General features: G+C 44.5%; 1 protein-coding gene across 1 annotated transcript; it reads right to left on the bottom strand.

Annotated features, from left to right (window-relative positions):
* Nucleotides 1–6,442: 6,442 nt before the first annotated feature.
* SSTR4 (somatostatin receptor 4) lies at nt 6,443–9,020 on the bottom strand. The gene has a single exon (XM_019543995.1). The coding sequence runs from the start codon at nt 8,318–8,320 to the stop codon at nt 7,094–7,096; it is 1,227 nt and encodes a 408-aa protein (XP_019399540.1). The 5' UTR covers nt 8,321–9,020; the 3' UTR covers nt 6,443–7,093.
* Nucleotides 9,021–14,750: the final 5,730 nt, after the last annotated feature.

Below are 14,750 nucleotides of genomic sequence, written 5' to 3'. Positions count from 1 at the left end.
CAAGAGGCTTTTGCTAGGAGATTTGGTTTTGTAAAACCCCAGTCAAAGTGTGGTTTTCATGCATCACAGATGGCAGGATTCCAGTGACCTCATTCCGAAACAGTCATGAATTGATCAATCTTCAAGTACAGCTGGGTTATAGTGCCAATGTAAATAGTTATCATTCGTTTTCAGAGCTTGCAAACTATGTGCAATTTTTATTGCTTTAATATTCTATCTTTAAAAGATGACAACAACAATATGTATCTCAAGTCTCCAAGAAACAGGAAATTTTAAAAGATAAAAAATATCTTGTCTTGCTGTAATTTAGGGCTGACAGATCAACCCTTCCTTTAGTAGGAATTGTCCTTGTTTCTGATACCTAGTCTTATTGTGTGTATGTGTGTGTTTGTGTTGGGAGATGTTCAAAGTGAAACTGAAGACATTTAATTTAATTTAATGTTGCTTTCCCAGGATGCCAGGTTAAGCCCCTGGTGGCCAGGACCAATTCTTAGGGGTGGTTCTTGGGTAACAGAGAACAGGATTTGATCTCTTGGCTTTTTAGGAGTTGATTACTTCTATTCCCCAGCACTTGAAGAGGCATCAAGGAACTGGTTGGTCTGAACCACAAAATGCTTTCCTCTATTTCCCAGGATTAACTGGAAGCTACTAGAAACAGTATAAACTAGAGCAACCTTGAGACTGATGTGACTTCAGCCATAGCTGCTATTCTTGCCTCCCCTCCCAAAATCTGGGTCCAAAGCTAGTACCCTGATTGCTTCCCCTCCCGCCTATTTACATTACTGCAGACAGACCCCTGCATAGCCCCAGAATATTCTTGAAATCAACCATCTCCTTTCATCTCTACTTCTAATGCAGGAAAGGAGTAACTGGAAAAGCAGACCCCTTCATTGTAACAACTTCACAATATCTACTTTCATGGTAATTTTTACTTAAGGAGGATACAAGTTGGTATGTTGCAGATATTTTCCCCCACTGCCACTTAAATCTACTCCTATAAATCGCAGAAAGTTAACTAATTTTCTAAAAAAACCACCCAAAAACAAAAATAACCCCAGAAGCTAATGCCCAGGAGAGGATCAAAATATTTTCATTGGATGGTACTATGCCCCAGTTTGTTTCTCACACCAATTGTCTTATTGGGGGACTAGAACCATAGTCTTCTGTGTGAGGAACAGATTTAGCTGGATATAATATACCTCAGCCTTTTATACACCACACCAACCCCCTGCTGTTATCTTCCAAATATATATTCCAGATTATCAACTTCTCCTCAATGGATGTACTATGTTTCTTAGACTAAAAACCTCTGCCATGCAAATTTTCTCTCTTTCAATTTCAGGAAAAAAATTAAAGATCCAATAAGGACATGTGTGCAAGGATACAGCCTTTGTGGTGTATGGGAGAGCTTTTAATTTTTTTTTAAAACTAAATTTGGGATGCAGGCCATTTTTTAGAAGAAAAATGTGGTTTTAAAAAGTAATTTGATATTTAAAGGAATATGGCATGATGGAGTTGACATAGAAATGTGTGACTGGAAAAGCAAAGTTAGGTCAGCTGAGCCATCCTTTGAATGACTCCAAAAACCCCTTGCCTTGTAGGAGTAACTGGATTACTGGATCCCTTCTTTTTCAGAAGCTGCCCCTCTTTTTCCTTCCTTTGCCCCCTGTCTTCCGAGTTTTGTTGTGGCTTTGTTTGTCAGCACACTTGCTTAAACACAGAGAATGGATTACATTCCAGGAGAGCTCCTGCATGTTGCTTTACATGTAGAGGAGGGAGTAAAATGCAATTAAAGGCCTGATGCTCTGATAGGTGCATCCTCAGGGTCTGTGTATCCTCCTAAAAGGTCCCATAGATAAGCCTCACACAGTGGAGTTCCTGCCATATTCTTCCTTTCTCCTCCACATACCAGACTGGAATGATATAGCGGCACTATGGAGCCTTGGAAAAAATTTCCATTGGCTGACTTGCCCTGAGTGCTCTGGCAAAAGGAGAGAGACCTGATGGGTGATGTTAGACAGCCTCCAGCAGAGGGCTGTGCCTGTACCTGGCCCTATTTAACAAATGAAAAAGCCTCTGTAACTCACCCTGGCAAGATGCAAAAGGCCATGTGGAAATTGGAAGCATGGGACAGCGAGGACAGGTTAATAGGCACGTTAATATACTTTTCAGAGACTTCAGCACATTCAGCCAGGCACCTAATAAACAGATTGTGGCAATAATCTTTGAAAAGTCAAAAGCAGCCAAAAGCAATTACATGAACACAAAAGATTGCCCCACGCTAAAATTGCCATAATCTAGTATTTGCAATCTAGGTGCCCACTTGGTATAGCCACGCAAAATCATTATCTGCAGAATTGGCACAGTTTTTCTTTGTGCCTGTGAAAATCTCCTCCATACTGCCATCTTGTGGGGACCACATGTGTTGAACAGAAGATACATTAGCAAGGAAGTCTAGGCTGGAGAAACAAGGAGACAGACAACGTTTAAGAGTTTCCTGAATCAGACAGTACATCTGCTTTTACTCACTTTACTGCCAACATAGCTGGTAAATAAAAACCATTTGTGGAGCCTGCTTCCTTGAGCATATGACACGTGTAGCAGAATCCTCTCCCCCCGCCAATTAAAAATCGTAAGTCAAGGGCTGATCTGTTTGAAAAGGATGATTTTTCAAAATAAATCTATGTTATATTCTTTTTATTTGGGCTTTGAACCTGTAAGTTTCACACTTTCCAACTTTCATTCCTTAGGCATGAGAGCTGGAAGCTAACAGACAAATGAAAGTTGAGAGTCTTGTTGTAATCACATGACTCCAAGAGCTGGGGCTTCAAATAAAACACTGACTGCCATAAAACTTAAGATAAAATCATGACAGATAGCAACTATGTACCCACCATGCCTCCTTCTGTATGTGACCAAGATCTGAGCCAGGAAGAGTTTGCAGAGAGAGTTTGGGTTACAGGTCATATGAGCTATGAAACTGTGCCTGACTTGAAGTCACTGACGTCAGTGGCAGTACTCTTACTGACTTCAGTTCAGCAGGTGCAAGATCAAGGCCTTACAGTGTGAACTTGACATGACTTCAGTCGATAGTCCCTGTAGAGAAATCTTGTCATTTTTCTGGCGTTTTTAAGTTCCAGCTGTTTATTTTTCTTTTTAATTCAAAGAATGTGTATGTCAGAGAATTTCTCTCCATAGCGGGTCTCTGCTAGCTGGTGTCAGTGTGTGCGTGGATGTGGGTGTAAAAGAGAGAGACGGATAGGCAGAGAGAGACTCTATGCGTGTATATATGATAAAGGTTCAGGGAAGTGTTTTCTCTGCCATAGGGGAGAGCTTGTTGCCTGAAGCATGTGTTGTGCATGCATACATGTGCATGTGTATGTGCATGTGTGTAAATGGCAAATTAAGAATTTGTGGAGCCTTGGGCCCAAACAGCCCTTCGTCCCAAAGCCCTGACTACTACCTGTGATAGAAAGTTGCTCATATTAAGCACCTCCTGTGAGTTCCCCTGTAGGATGGGTCTGGCATTGCATCCCTTTCCCTATGGCAATGATTCCCAATTAGGGTGCCATGTAGGGTTGCCAACTCTGTTCGAATCTATTCCAAGAGGTTTCATCACATGACATAATGACATGAATGAGTCATTACATCAGGAAAGCAAATGAACGTTGCAATTGCATTTTTAAAACCCATTGGACTATTGTATAAATCGGATTCAAAATTTAATATTTCTTTTAATGAATGCCCTATGATTTATGTCCCAGGTGACTCTCAGCAGGCTCCTGCAGATTTATATCTAATTTCTGGAGACTCCAGGGCAATCCTGGAGGGTTGGCAACCCCAGTGCCATGAGATCTTTTGAAGGGTGCCTTAAGGTGTGAGAAGATAAGCAGGTGTGAGTAGGTAAATGCAGGCTCAAACTCATCTTTGCCTGGCTGCTGCCCTGGCCCCCATTTTCCAGTTGTTCTATAATAAGTGAGTGAATGTTTGAAATGGGGTGCTGTTCAGTTCCCATAAGTTATAGATGGGTGCCACTACTCTATAGAGATGATGGCAAAGGGTCTCCAGCAGCCAATAGCCTTCTCTGACTGTGTGGAGGTAAAAACAGCAGTGGTTGTAGCTTCCAAACCAGTGGGGCCTTCTGTTTCTGGAAGCTCAGAGCCTGAGCCTGTGGGCCTGTTCATTAATCCACCCCTGGTGTGTGTGTGTGTATTTTCTTTTGGGGCTGGGGGGAGAAAGTTGCTTCCACAGGCCTTGGTTGCCCTTTTGCAATAGGCCACACTAAGAAACAGCCGTCCCTGAGTTTTTCTTTAATTACCTGGCTCTGTCCTAAGAACACAGTGCTCTGCACAACTTTCCCCCCAGTCTGCACGTTTGTGTAATAACCAGGGACAGTCAAGCCCCTTTAGACTATCTTCTTATTACTTTGGGTCTTCTGCAATCATTTACGTCAGTGCAAAATGTACGCAGTGGAGTTGCTGAGCCATCATGTAATGTAAATGCTCTGTCACCGGTTTGCTCTGATATAAATGACCTGAGCTATTGGAAAACAGGTAAAAACCAAGTAAAAACAGAACAAGGAAACAGGACAGAAAAAAAAAAACAGGAGGCATTAATACCCAAGGCCATGGTTCTTCATGTCAGTTACAAATGATATAAATAATTAAGCTACAGAAATACAGCTTTACTGAAACCTGGCAAAGTGTGGGAAAATGAACCAGATCTTTACAAAAGGCAAGCTACCAGCCTGGGCCAGATTTTCAAGCAATTTGTTTTGTGAGAGGACACACTTGAAAAATAAGTATATGTATCGCACACACATGAGCACACACACGGAACATGCCCCGCCTGTCGTGTGAATCCATATCTTGTGAGTTGGAACTTGTCTACATGGAGATTATTAAGAAACTTAACCTGACTTTATAATGTGGTTTAGTTACACTGCATTAAACTCCTGTGTGGACACACTTATTCAGAAGTAAAGTGGATCTAATTCAACTGAATTTATTTTACATTTTTTACCTTGGTTGGGACAGCAGAGACCTTTGCTCTGCTGATAACAAGGAATGCATTGGCCCAAGCCTGTGTTTAGGGCACTGAAAAGGTTGGCCTACTCCTGAAGTGAGACAAACTTACTTGAGTTAAAATGGATTATGAGTCAGTGTCCACACAAGGGTGTTATGCCAGTTAACTAACCCATTTAACTAACCCACTTTCAAATCATACCTTTTGACAAATTCAGATCCACCTTCCTGAGCGCCCCGGTATAGATAAACTCTGGGTCAACATCCTGAGCAGAAAGGGACAGCCAGAAAACCTTGTTCCAAACAATCACCATAATGTTCTCTTTCCTGTTTCATGCTGATGCAGAGCACTTGGTCCTATGGTGGCATTTTCCAGAGGCATAACCAGGCAGTTTTGCACCTTGGGGTAGCAGAACCTGCTGTTTTGTGCTTTCCCATTCAATTGGTGCCTGAGCTGGTGCCCAAGTTGCCCTCACCCTCTTAGTTATGCTACTGACATTTTCATTGAAATTGGCCTAGCTTGGTTCCCAATTTAATCAGAAAGAGCTTTACTATTAACTACAGTGGGAGCAGATCTAGGCCCGGTCCACACTGTTTGCATTCTCCCAATTAGGACTGTAATTTTTTTACCATTAGAACCATCCCAGTACAAATTTGAGTTGTGGATGCATTTATCCTGCTATAAAAGGGCCTTACCCTAGGATAGCTTATTTTTATACTTTTATGGGAACAGCACTACTGGTATAGAGCACCTTTACGTTACACCTGAGTCTACTTTAAGGAATGCAGCCTCAATTTCACTTGAACTATACCAATGTGACCTAAACCAGTGTGGTTTAAGTGACACAGGGCACATCTGCATGAGACATTTACTGCTGAGCTGCCTAATTAGCTCTGCAGTAAACATCTCAGCGTCCATATGTGAGGCTCTACAAGGCCGAAGAAACCTAATAAACTCTGCAGCAGATTAGTACTCACAAATACAAGTACTATCCTGCTGCAAAGTTTTCTTTGTGCACAGCAACAGACATGTAGACACTGTTCTGGCTGACTGGGGCACGAGAGTGCTTCATTGCAGGGCCTCCCAGCTGGCTAGCCCTGCACTAGAGCAACCTCCTGCCCCAGCCAGCCCTTCTGCAGCACACTGAGTTGGGTCAGCACCCCTAGGCTGGCAGGCTGGCCCCCTGGGGCCCCAGGGCTGCTTCAACCCGGCTCAATGTGCTGCGGTTCCATGCACATTCAAATGGTGCATCTGGGAGCAATAAACTGGTGTGATATGTATCAAAGTTTACTGCTGCAAATTAATTGCACATGCAGATGCACCCACAGTGTTGCAGTGTATACCAAGCTCTGAGCACTTTTGAAAATCCCATCTCATAAAGCTGAAATGGCTGAAAAATACTGAAAAGGGCTCCCTCTCAAACTAATAATAGTAAAATCCCTCCAATTTTTTTTTCTGTTTTTTTTAAGCAAACTGTTTCCTCTAAACATGTTACTGGCTTTAGAGGGAAAAGTCCTATTCTCAGTGAGATTGCCTGCAAATTCCTGTCAATGTTGTCAGCTATGAGATTTGGACCCATGGCTTACAATTATGCCCAAGTGCCCTGTACTGAACATGGTCATAGGAAGCAGGCTATTCCATATAAGCCAAACGGAGAACTCCTGGATGGAAATGTCATGAATGGGAGTGACGGAAAGAATATGCTGGATTCAGAGTGGTCCCTTACCCCTGAGAGCATGGAGACCTGACTTGGAGTAAGGTGCTACTTGATATGGCAAAGAGGGGCAGACTCTGGCTCTAAAATGTCCAAACATTTGTACAAACCCCGTCCCACCTTAACATGAAGGAAAGGTCCTACCTAGAAGCAAGGAGCCCTCACACCGAGGACTTACACAGGTTGAGTCACCCCCTTAGTCTGTGTCTATGGAGCAAGTTGGAGCAGTAGGTGTGGAGAAAGGTGCTCTCAGGTGATGATGTTCACTGGAAGGTGCTGGTCCTGTGGCAGGTGGAGGCACCCTTTCGGAAGGCCAAGATCCTAGAAGGAAGGATGCTGAGGCAGAGGTATCCTTTAGAAGGTAGTGGTCTTTGTAAGAAGGGTGCCTGGCTTGCAGAAGGGCTCAGGGTGCACAGGCTCCTGCTGGCAGGGCAGGGTCGGGCACATGCAGCCCTTGTTTTTCTCATTGCCCCGAGTGTTGGCACAGTAATCCAGTGGCTCCTCCTCCTCCTCCTCTGCCTCATCCAGGTCCACTGGGCAGCAGCAGAAGCTGGCATCAAAGCATCTCCGCAAGACTCCCTGGAAGGAGTGCCTGAAGTTCTCAGAGAGGAAGCCATACAGGATGGGGTTGGCACAGCTATTGGAGTAGCTGAGGATGAGGGATGCGTTGTTGACTGTGGCATCCAGGCGGCCGGGCAGCAACAAGTTCACCAGCTGGACCACATAGAAGGGCATCCAACACACCACAAACATAGCCACAATGATCAGCACCAGCCGGGTCAGCTTCCCTTCCGTGCGCCGCCGCTGCTGCCAGCCCACCCGCTGAGCCACCGCCCGCATCTTGCCCACGATCAGTAGGTAGCACAGTCCCATAGCCAGCACCGGCAGCAGGAAGCCCAGCAAGGTTGTATAGACCACAAAAGCGGCTGACCAAGCTGGACTAGGCCACAGGAGGTTGCAAGCCACCGCATGGCCATCACGCGTGGTGGCTGTGCCAGCAAAGATGGGGATGGGTGAAGCCACCAGCAGCGAGAGCAGCCAGACCCCTCCATTGACCATCTTGGCCACCCGCGGCCGGCGGTAGGTGGCTGCCCGTAGTGGATGCACCACGGCGATGTAGCGGTCCAGGCTGAGCACAGTCAGGCAGAAGACACTGGTAAACATGTTGAGACCATCCACGCCCAGCACAGTACGGCACAGGGCCCGACCAAAGGGCCAGTGGTGTAGGGCAGCGGAGGTGGCCACAAAGGGGATACTGAGCATGAAAAGCTCATCAGCAATGGCCAGGTTGAGCAAGTAGATGTTGGTAGCTGTCTTCATCTTGGCATAGCGCAGGATAACAAAGATCACCAGCGAGTTGCCTACCAGCCCCAGCAGACACACCAGGGCATAAATGAACTGGATCACAACCATGCCTGCAATCTCTCCAACATTGCCTCTCCACTCCTCTTCCCTTGGCTGCTCTGCCAAGGAGGCACTGGTATTGGGAGGGACATCTGAAGCTGTCCAGCTGGATGGAGTCCACAGAGCCCCGCTCACTTCCTGGGATCCTGTAGGCAGGTGGTTAGCATCTGTGCTCATGTTGACGGCTTTCCCATAGAGGAATGATAGGTGGTGGGAAGAAGAGAGGCTGTTGGGTGATGGAGGATGTTATTGCATGGGTGATGTGATGGTAACAGGGGTGGAGACAGAGGATGGGGGCATGGATGTCTTTGACTGCCAGGGAATGGAGTCTGCAGAAGGATGGAGGCTGGTGTCAGGAGAGATGGTTTCTGCTGAGGGATGAATGGTTGTAGCTTGTCAAAGAGTGGTTTGCTGCTGAGGGATGAAGAATGCTGCAGGGATTGGAAGATGCTGGCTGCCAGGTACACTTCTCAGCATGCAGATGGTACAAATGCAGACAGAAAGAGAAAGAGAAAGAGAGAGAGAGAGAGAGAGAGAAGGAAATGAGAGTTTGCAGCTCATGGAGCAGCAGCAGCTGCAAAATGTGCTCGTCAGTGCTGCTGCCCGAGCAGTCAAATCCCTGTGTCACACTTTCACTAGCTCCAATCATGAGCAGCCCCCCTCACAGGCAAGGGGGTCTTTGATTTGTTTTACATACTGGCGGTATTGCATGAGAAACCAAAGCGGTTGGCATTTCCCAATTCAAACAGCAGGCATACAGCTGGGGGGGCTGTATAGCAATGTCATTTTGCGTGAAATCTCAGCAGTCCCGGCAGCTTGCAATGAAATAGAATAATATCATCATTAATGAGAACGGTGCTTTTTCAGCTCTCGAGGTGCTTTGCAAACCTGAATGATTTAATTACCCCCCTGAGAGGATAGTAAATATAATGAAAAACAGACCTGGGCAGAATTAATCTTCCAGCTCCTTAGGGCCAGATTCTGATGGGTATTACCCTACTCTGCAAACAGCACCAGTGAGATCAATGGGCTACTGGCAAAGCAAAATCCTACTCAACTTAAGGAAGTGCATGGGGCTCTGGCCCTTTAAAAGTAAAAGACAGATCATTCTTCTTTAATTCAGGGTTATTCTGATTAGCTCAAATGATTTCCAACGTGGGAAAACCTGTTTCTATGGAAAGGTACAACTTTCTCGGCGGGCAAAACCCCGTGTTCTGAATTTACAATAAACTATCAAACAACCTTAACCCATCCACCCCACTTCTGATTTAGAGAGTTGATATTCACCTGGACAGCACTCCAGAAATGGCTACAGAAGAGAGCATTTTCCCTTTTTAGTACAGACATCCTCAGCCCCTAAGAAGAAGCCTTTTAGATCAAGGGGTTTCATCAGACACAGATCAAACAATCCATTCCCGGTAACTATGCATAATAGCTGCTGGTTTCACTGCAGGGGCTTGCAGCCTGCAATACAGGCATCTTGGCAGAGGAAAAGGGGCTCATGGCATTGTCCCAGATCCAGAGCAATGTTTGCATTTATAGAGCACCTTTCATCCTAAAGGACCCGCACAAATTACATACGTACAGGAATAAAGCAGGTACCTCTGAGAGACGGTCATGCGGGCGACAGCACACAGCACAATGCAAGGTGTCACCACATGGGCTAGGCACCAGAGGAAGGAAGGTTTCCTTGGCAACTGGAGAAGGCCAACTCTGATTGGCCAAAACTCAAGTGCTTTGTTTGAAATCACTTCCCACTGCAGAAAGGAGCAAAGGATGGAGGGTCGTGGGGAGTCCCTCCGCTCTCCCCTAACTCTTTTTTCTGATTATATTTTCCTCTTTTGCCTCTCTCCAGAACTGATGTGAACACACCAGCAGGGCAGAGGGGAAGGAAGAAGTAAAGCCCAATAGACCAAGACAGCTCAGAGCAAAAGGCCATTCTAACTCCTGTTGGGGCAGTACCTTACTTCCCCAGTTTCAGAGAATCCTAGGCTGCAAAGGGACCTGGCAGATTATCTGGTAAAACCCTCTGAACAGATACAGGATACTCTGTTCCTAACCCATCCCAGGCACATGCTATCCAGCCTCTTCCTGAAAACCTCCAGTGAAGGGCATTCCACAGCTGCCCTGGGCAAGTACTACTGTCAGCTTGCATTACTCATAGGTGAGGTACTACATAAGTGGGCACATCTACATGTGTGCTTTAATGCCATTAGACTATTGTAATTAAAGCATCACTGCATTAAAGCATCACTGAAAAAACTGTGCTCTTTAGTTAATGCACATTAAGATAAACTAATACGCATTTCCCTAGTACCTCACAATAGAGGGCACCTATACACGGGTGTGGAGGCTGCTCCGATGCGCTGGAAATACAGTGTTGGAGCAGACTTGATTAATTGGGTCTGCTGGAGCGTGGCAATTGCAGTGCTCCAGCAGCCTCCTGTGTCTTGTGTATCAGCATCCCTTTGCTTAAAAATGGTGGCAGGGTTGCTTGAACTAAAGTTTGTTTGATGGGCCTTAGTTTAAGCACCTATGCCACCATTTTTAAGTGCAAAGACAGTGATACATGAGATGTGGTGGTGCTTTAATTAGAGCAGCTCTTGGCGCTGTCCCCCCATCCCCAGAGCATATGTAAAAATGTCAGGAGGTATTAGATTTAAAGTGTATTAACTAAAGCAGGTTAACGAATGTGTAGATGTATCCAGTGTGTGTATGAGTTTCAGAATTTGTACCTAAGATGGCAAAGGAGAGTTCCTCTAAACTCAGGCCCAGCAACAGAAAGGCAGGAAGAGCGAGAGCCAAAGTGTGTTTGATAGCTGGAAGATACCTTTGGAGACTTGGGGCTACATGGATATCTAAAAGGAGGTAGACATCTGGCTTTATGAAAGGAGTCCAGTCAGACAAACTGGACAGTGATTATATCTCAGGAATGTGAAGTCCAACTAATGATCCCAAGCAGCCTCTGAGGAAAATCATGGCTGCTGCATACCAGGTTCAAACCAGGGACTCATATACAGCTGTAACTGAAAATGGCATACGAGGATCTGCCATTGTAGCTTGTGATGCTGAGGCAAAGTGAAGGTGCTGCCATCGACATTGGAATGTCCATTTGTGACGTGAGACAGAATGTTTCTATTCAAAATGGATTTGATTACTGGAGGCACTGGTCTTATCTTCTGCTGTTACTGTTTTATTCTGTCCTGATACGCATATTATTGTTGGCATCTCCTGCTGCTGATCACTTAGGATCCATCTTGTACAAGAGCTGTTTGGATGGAATAGTTTTCTGCACCAAAATGCTGAATCATGCAATTTTTTGTGGCAAATTATTAGATATGATTACATTTTGTCAGGCAAATTTCTCCATTTCTGTGGAAATCTCTGGTCAGAGAAAGAAATGGCCACTAAGAGTATGCAAATGTTCCACTAATTAGGCCAATCCCATTGATAAGGCCAATCTATAGTCTGTCGGACTCAGCAGAGGTGCAGCTGGCTAGTACTGTGTCTTGGATGATGGTGGTGGCTGGTGCAGAAGCAGCAGCTGGAGGTTCACTGATATGCGGGAGGATGGATATGTCACCTCTTTTTTGGGTTTGGCGTGTGTCAAGTATACACTTAAAAACTGATTTTCAATAGCAACAAAGAAGGTGACATCCTTCCCCTCAGAGGTGAACCTCTGGCAGCAGCTCCTGCACCATGTACTGCTACCACCCAGGCCATCATGAGCCAGCACTACTGGTGCTGCTGCAGAGTGCAGTGGAGGAACAAGGGACAGTAGCAAGGTGCCCCCCCTAGCTCCATTCAGGCACATCGAGGACATGTACCTTGTTTACCCACCCACTGTAATTACTGTAATTCAGACCAGGATCTTGAACCTGGATCTCCTATATACCAGATGCATCTTCTTGCTACCAGGATATGAGCTGTTTGGGGGTGAGACTCTATGTTTCTCTGATTTTAAACAGAAATTCAGTAATGCACCTGAGAATCCTACATAGTAAAAGTTTTGTCAAAACTGATAAGAAGACCATTTGGCCTTACTTGGAGCAGGGGTTTAAATCTATGTCTTGCACACCCCAGGTGGCTTCCCAAACCACTGGTATAATGATTTTTCTAGGATGGATTTTGCTCTCTCTTAGTTTTCATGAAAAGTATTGGAAGCTCTCTGTGGGCACATCTACATAAGATGCTGACTGTGCAGTAGCTGAAAAATAATGCACAGTATTATTAGACTACTGCGCAGTACCACCACTTAAAAGATGTTCTCCAGTTACGCACATTAATTTAATACTTGCTAGTACAGGTTTCCTTTGCTTTATGCGGGTTCTGTATGTGCGAATTCGCTCTTATGCGATGACCCTTTTTATACTAAAAATTCATTATATTTGAGGCAAATTCACTCTTATGCAACTGGTGTAGTGGAAGCCTGCAGTCAGCTGCTCTGTGTGGTGCATTGTGGGAGTGATGCATGCCAAAATATAGTCTCCTGTGTGGATCTGTGCTCCCCGCTCATTGTCTATGACATGTTTCTGTAGTTGCTATCCCCATCATAGCTTCTAAGCATCCCACTAGCTAACACTGGAGACCCTTTTCCACCCTTGCTTCACATCAACTAAACAGTTACCACTCGGTGCTTGTGTGTACTGTTTGCTGTTGGTGAGCATGAAAACTGTCTTGTAAAAGTGGTAGAAATGGGTCTGGGGGTCTGTACAGTCGAGGTCTTGGAATGTATCCCTATTTGTTACATAGTAAAGTGGGTTCCCTTTATGGGAATTTGAGTTATGCGTTGTTTTCCAGGAATGCATCTACAGCATAAAGTGAGGGAAGCCTGTACAAGTACTAAATAAATGCACAGTAGCAGCTGTGCAGTAGTGTCTTATATAGAGTCACCCAGTTTTGCTTTAATATGGAACAGAAGCAAATGTCAGACCTGAAGTATTTTTTGATAGGATGGAATTCTTATTTTCTGGTGAGCCCTACTCTGTGACTGGAGAGGGTGCCTATTGGTGTGAGAGGCAGGGCATCGTATACAGATATTCTGATCTTAATGATGGCTTTAAATTTTCAATCCAGGCTGGATGACAGTGGGGAAGGAAGGCCTACTTCTCTCAAGGAAATAGTAAGAGACTTGGCAATTTACATTAGGGAAATAATGGCTCTGGATTTTCTGCCCAAATCTAATTGGCACCATTAGAAACAACTCCCTTATGGAAATACCCTGGCATAGTTTTTTGGCAAGTACACATACATATTTCCTGAAAGGTATCTGAGAAGACACACGTCTTCCAAAATAGGTGGTCAGAGATTAGATCTACCTACCTACCTGCCTTTTTACTTACCTTTCTCTACTTGTTACTTTTTTTTTAACCACCCCCTGTAATATATGATCCTCTTGTTCTTACTTAACTTTTTCTCCTGCTTTTTCCTCTAAGTTCTTCTTCTCTAACTTTATTTTGCTTAGGATCTTTGTGAGATGCTCAATGCATTTGTGCCTCTGCTACGGTTACCCTTAAACTTTCCAAACTTGGGCAAGTTATTTATTTAACAGAGCTACCTCTTCCTGACTATTTGTCAGGCAAAGGAAAAGATTTTTAGAAGCGTCCTATAATAGCCAAATCACTGCATCTTCTTTTTTCATGGAATATGGAGAATATCATACAATTCAACATATTTTCTAAATTTTTCTTTCAAATCAGTAATAGTGCAGGCATCTGCTACTGCCTGTTTGGTTCAAGGGCTATGCCCACGTTTTGCAGAGTTCTTAGGGTAAGGTTCCCAGGCTCACAGTATGACCCTCCTGTACTATCTTTTTCTTAAACATGTTTTCTGCTACCTAGTGTTTAATCTCAGTTACCAATACCAACAGCCACAAAATCAAAACCATGAATCATTAATAATCCTTATGTCAAAAACAGTCTAACCCGTAACCACAGTACAATTCAAAACTACAAAACCCTGCACACGGGCCAAGGGAAATACAAACCTACAAAACATTTTGTGGGGTTGGTCTAACCCAGAACCACAGTACCTGGCACTTCTACCACCGGGCAGTGTGCACACCTTTAAACAGACAAACAAATCAATAAGTGTAGCATTAAACCACATACACCCCACTTCGCATTCTTCACCAAAATCTTACTTAAAATTACCAATAGCTCAAATTAAGAGTGAGACCTTAAAAAGAGGATAAGGCAAAATGCTGTGTTTATTGGTGACATGAAGCAGATACATAAGCTTGGACACACCAGTCAGACAAAGACATACACAAGCATATATACAAACAGACACAAACAGGCATACAGACAAAACCACTCCAGTAAGATGTTATAGTTACCAGCAGATGTTACTCAATATTAGCACTGGATGGCCAGGTCCAGGCTTATTGAGGATATGAGTGGGGGTATACAGGCATGTACGCCTGTGCTCCATGAGGTTGCAGAGACTGGATTTCCCATCTTGGCTTGTCTGCATCTCACTTTTATAGGGATTTCAAGCCTTTGTTCAGCATTGGGGTTTTTCCATGCTCAGTCTTTAGGTGATTCTAGTTTATCTTCGATGAGGTCATTCCAGTCATCGTGTAGTTGGTATCTTTGCCTTGAAGCAT

Source organism: Crocodylus porosus, unplaced genomic scaffold (genome assembly GCF_001723895.1).
Source record: "Crocodylus porosus isolate Cpor-Errol unplaced genomic scaffold, CroPor_comp1, whole genome shotgun sequence".
Taxonomy (NCBI): domain Eukaryota; kingdom Metazoa; phylum Chordata; order Crocodylia; family Crocodylidae; genus Crocodylus; species Crocodylus porosus.
The sequence above is the reverse complement of the archived record's forward strand: the minus strand, read 5'-3'. Positions and strand labels throughout refer to the sequence as shown.